Source organism: Merops nubicus, unplaced genomic scaffold (assembly GCF_000691845.1).
Source record: "Merops nubicus isolate BGI_N331 unplaced genomic scaffold, ASM69184v1 scaffold35758, whole genome shotgun sequence".
NCBI lineage: Eukaryota > Metazoa > Chordata > Aves > Coraciiformes > Meropidae > Merops > Merops nubicus.
In genome coordinates this window covers 1,812-5,625 of record NW_008626962.1, presented here as the reverse complement: position 1 = coordinate 5,625, position 3,814 = coordinate 1,812, and the positions used below count along the sequence as shown (strand labels likewise).

The following is a 3,814-nucleotide window of genomic DNA, read 5'->3' as shown; positions in this document are numbered from 1 at the left end:
CTCCTTTGTCACTGTCAGGCAGCACAAAGTCACCAGCTCTGCTAGTGGGGCTGGAGCAGTCACAGCCAGGCGTGGATTCCGTGTTTAGGTGACAGGAAAAAATGAAAGAAAAAGAAAAAATCATCTCTTAAAGAAAACCCTGCACCAGCAGCCAAACCTCCTTTCATTTCTTGCTCCAAACTTGTGCCCCAGCATCCCTCCTTCCCAGCAGCACCACAACCCACAGGGACAGTGGGGGGCCTGCCCTGGGAGAGCAGGAGTGTTGTCCCCCACCCCAACACTCCCCACTGGGCCCAAGCACAGCAGCCTGGCCATGTGCAGTGACCAAAAGCCCCCCGAGCACACGATTAAAGCTCAGCTAAACGTGGATCCATCAATAACGAACAAAGCCAACGGTGCTGGCTGCCAGTCTGGGTGCTGCTTGGGTCCCCTGGGCACCCTGGGGACACAGCTGCCCTCGGACCACAGGCTTATGGAGCATCTCTCTCTCTCTCTCTCTTTGCAGAGCTTCGAAGTAAGAAGACAAAAAGCACCAGCCCTCCTCGAGTTGGCACCCACTAACACTCACCCCTGCACCCCAGGGCTGGGCAGTGCACCCTGCTCCTGCTGCCAGCCCCAGGAGAGTCCTGCTGGGCACTGGAGCTCCCACACCCATGCCAGGCTCTGCCCAAAGGAGCCAGCACTGACCTGCTCGGAGACCTCAGCATGTGGCACCCCCTCTCCTGCAGGCTCCCTCACCCCTCTGAACTAACCTGGGGGGTTCTTCTGCTCCAAATCGCTCTCCATCACTGCTCACAGGGGTCAGCAGAACCTCGTGGCCATGGCTGGTCCCTTCTCGATGGTTTTTCAGGGCCAAGAGCCGAGGAGGAATCACTGCCCTGTGTTTTACACCCTAGGAACACTCCTCTGAAACCCGGAGGGGAGATAATCCTTGGAGGCAGCGACCCAGCCTACTACACGGGGGACTTCCACTACCTGAACATCAGCAAGAGCGGCTACTGGCAGATCAGCATGAAGGGGTGAGGCCAGGGAGTGTCTCTGCACAGCACCGGGCCTCATCCTGCTGACCCCCCAGGGCGTGCGAGGGTGCTGGGCTTGGGGAAGGCTTGCTGGCTTCTGGGGAGGTGGTCCCCGGGGGTGGTTGCTGGTAGGTGCTTTCCCCTCTGCATCGGGTTCCTCCAGCACAGAGTTGCATCTCCACGCTCAGCGAGGAGCCAGGAGCTGGGGAATTTGGAGGGGGTGGCACCGTGGGGCAGAGTCAGCTGGGGAGCTTGAACTCCCTTCAGTGCTGTGGAAGGAGTGTGAGGCACTCAAACAATCCTGCTTTGTTTAATCAACAAAAAAAATAATCAAAAAAGAAACAAACCCCACGTGCTGAAGCTCAGCTCTCACACTTGAGAGGCTTGAAGGGAAGGTTCCCAGTGCCCCAGGAGAGTCTCTGCTCCGGGGGCACTGGGAACAGCCACTCCTTTTTTGTTTAATCAACCAAAAAAAAAAAAACACCAAAAAAGAAGCAAACCCCATGTGCTGAAGCTCAGCTCTTACATTTGAGAGGCTTGAAGGAAAGTTTTCCAGTGCCCCAGGAGAGTCTCTGCTCTGGGGGCACTGGGAACAGCACATCCTTTGCCTGGCCAGGGTTCCCTGCTCAAAGATGAGGCACAGTCACCCGTGGGCATCCCTGGGAGCTCAGCTGTGGTCCCCATGCGAGACTCGGGGTCACCCCTCTCCCCTCCTGCCCCAGGGTGTCCGTGGGGGCTGAGATCCTGTTCTGCACGGACGGCTGCTCCGTGGCCGTCGACACGGGAGCCTCCTACATCACAGGCCCTGCTGGCCCCGTCTCCGTCCTGATGAAAGCCATTGGGGCAGCAGAAATGGCCGAAGGAGAGGTGAGCAGAACCCCCCTGGGCCCCTCTCCCCATCTCACCAGACCCCAGCCCGTCCCTGGCCCAGCAAACGGGCTCGACGCCGTCTCCTCCCCCCGCAGTACGTGGTGGATTGCGACCGAGTCCCTCAGCTGCCCAACATCTCCTTCCACCTGGGTGGGAAGATCTACGTGCTCGGCGGCTCTGCCTACGTCCTCCGGGTAAGCTGCACCCCTCCGTGCAGGGCGGGACGGTGGCTGTCCCCGGGGAGAGTGGTGCAGCTCTCCAGCACCATCCTGCACCCTGCTGGTTCCCCTGACGCTGCTGAGAGAAGTCCCAGAACGGTGCTGCTGCTTTTTCCCCAAACCTTCCTGCTCAGCTGAAGTGTCCAGATGAACCAGACCTGTCTCTGCTTCCTCAGGTGGTTTTGGGGTGATTTGGGGTGAGCAGCAAAGAGCAGAGACAGGCTGGGATCCTCCTTCCTGGAGGAAGGAACACTGGGGGCAAGCAGAGGGTGTTGAGCTGGAGGTCACAGCCCTTCCTGGAGATCTGGCACCTTCATCACCTCAGGGGACTCCTCTTCTTTGCAGCAATCCCAGTACGGGGAGGACATCTGCGTGGTGGCATTCTCAGGGCTGGACATCCCCCCACCAGCTGGTCCCCTCTGGATCCTGGGTGCCAGCTTCATCGGGCACTACTACACCAAATTCGACCGGCGCAACAACCGCATCGGCTTCGCCACAGCCCGCTGAGAGCCGGGGGGCTGCAGGGGGGGGGACTGGGGAACCAGCCTGGAGGCAGGAACATCATCACTGAGAAGGAAGGATTTGAAGTGCAAAGGAGAAGAGCATTTCCTGGCAGCTCAGCCACCTCCTCTCTGCGCCGAAGCAACTGCAAAACCTCTCCTTCTCCCACTCCCAAACCCCCGCTCGGCTTCCCGAGAGTCTCTGCTGCTGGGGAGGACTGAGCCTTGGATGCATCTTCTAGGCAGCACCTTCACAGCCTGGAAATCAAAGCGGGATCCCGTGGTCGGAGCTGCAGCTCCAGGGCTTGCAGGGGGACGTGTGATTGTAGAACTCGGCGTGCAGAGAGCTGCTGCTGGCGTGGAAGTGCTCGCGGGTTGCAGGAGGACTGCGGAGGGATGGGCTGTTGTGGTTGGTGTGATTGGAACAGGAGAAAAATAATCTGGCTGTGTTCGATGGTAGTTTTAGCTGGTGTTAACCCTACCCCTCTCCATGGCTTGTATATTAAACAATCTTAGAGCAACAGGATGCTGAGTCGACACTTGTTCTTGCAGAAGAGAGAGATCAGACAATTTTATGAGGAGAACTGGACAACAAATGTGCCTCTGCTAGGATCCATCACAGCATTTATGTCCTTCACTGACTCACAGGAGCAAAACACCCTCTCCAGCTAGCGCCACAGCACCTACACGTAGTCAAATCAGGGTCCTTTCAAACAGCAAACAAGGTCTTTCTGCAGGAGATGAGCTGCTGTGTGGGCTACTATGCCTCAACCTGCCTTCCCACAGGGAGCTCAGGACCACTGGGGACAGAGGGACGTGGCTGCACCTCTGCTTTGCTGCCCTTTGGGGAGGGGAAGGTGCCTGCGGGTCGGGTTAGGGGTGGCTGGCTGTGCCCCACCAGCAGGGCAGCCCTTGCTGCCCCAGGGGGTGGATCTGTTCTCATCACCGTTGTGGCTCCAGCTCCCAACCAGAGGCTTGTCTCTGTCCTGGCCGTGTGAGCAGATGCTCAGAGGAGCACGCTGGAGCTGCGAGCCCCACGCCAGCTGGCCTGGCAGGAGCAGCAGACCAGTGCTCCCAGCCCAGGGCTGACATTTCCAGTGCTGCGGGAGAGCTGCAGTGCTTCGAGCCCAGCCCAGCAGCTGCACATCCCAGCTCTCCTCACGGCCAAGCAGTTTGCAACACGCTCCCCTCTCCAGTTGGATCAGCT

General features: G+C 58.9%; 1 protein-coding gene across 1 annotated transcript in view; it reads left to right on the top strand.

Annotated features, from left to right (window-relative positions):
- The window catches only part of REN (renin), a gene marked incomplete at its 5' end in the record, with an annotated part of 3,278 nt that extends 664 nt beyond the window's left edge, over nucleotides 1-2,614 (top strand). Inside the window, 5 exons of the mRNA XM_008946172.1 lie at nucleotides 506-514; nucleotides 897-1,019; nucleotides 1,742-1,886; nucleotides 1,985-2,083; nucleotides 2,453-2,614. Coding sequence (XP_008944420.1) covers nucleotides 506-514; nucleotides 897-1,019; nucleotides 1,742-1,886; nucleotides 1,985-2,083; nucleotides 2,453-2,614 — 538 coding nt within the window. The remainder of the gene's footprint in view (nucleotides 1-505; nucleotides 515-896; nucleotides 1,020-1,741; nucleotides 1,887-1,984; nucleotides 2,084-2,452) is intronic.
- Between the last annotated feature and the right edge of the window lie 1,200 nt (nucleotides 2,615-3,814).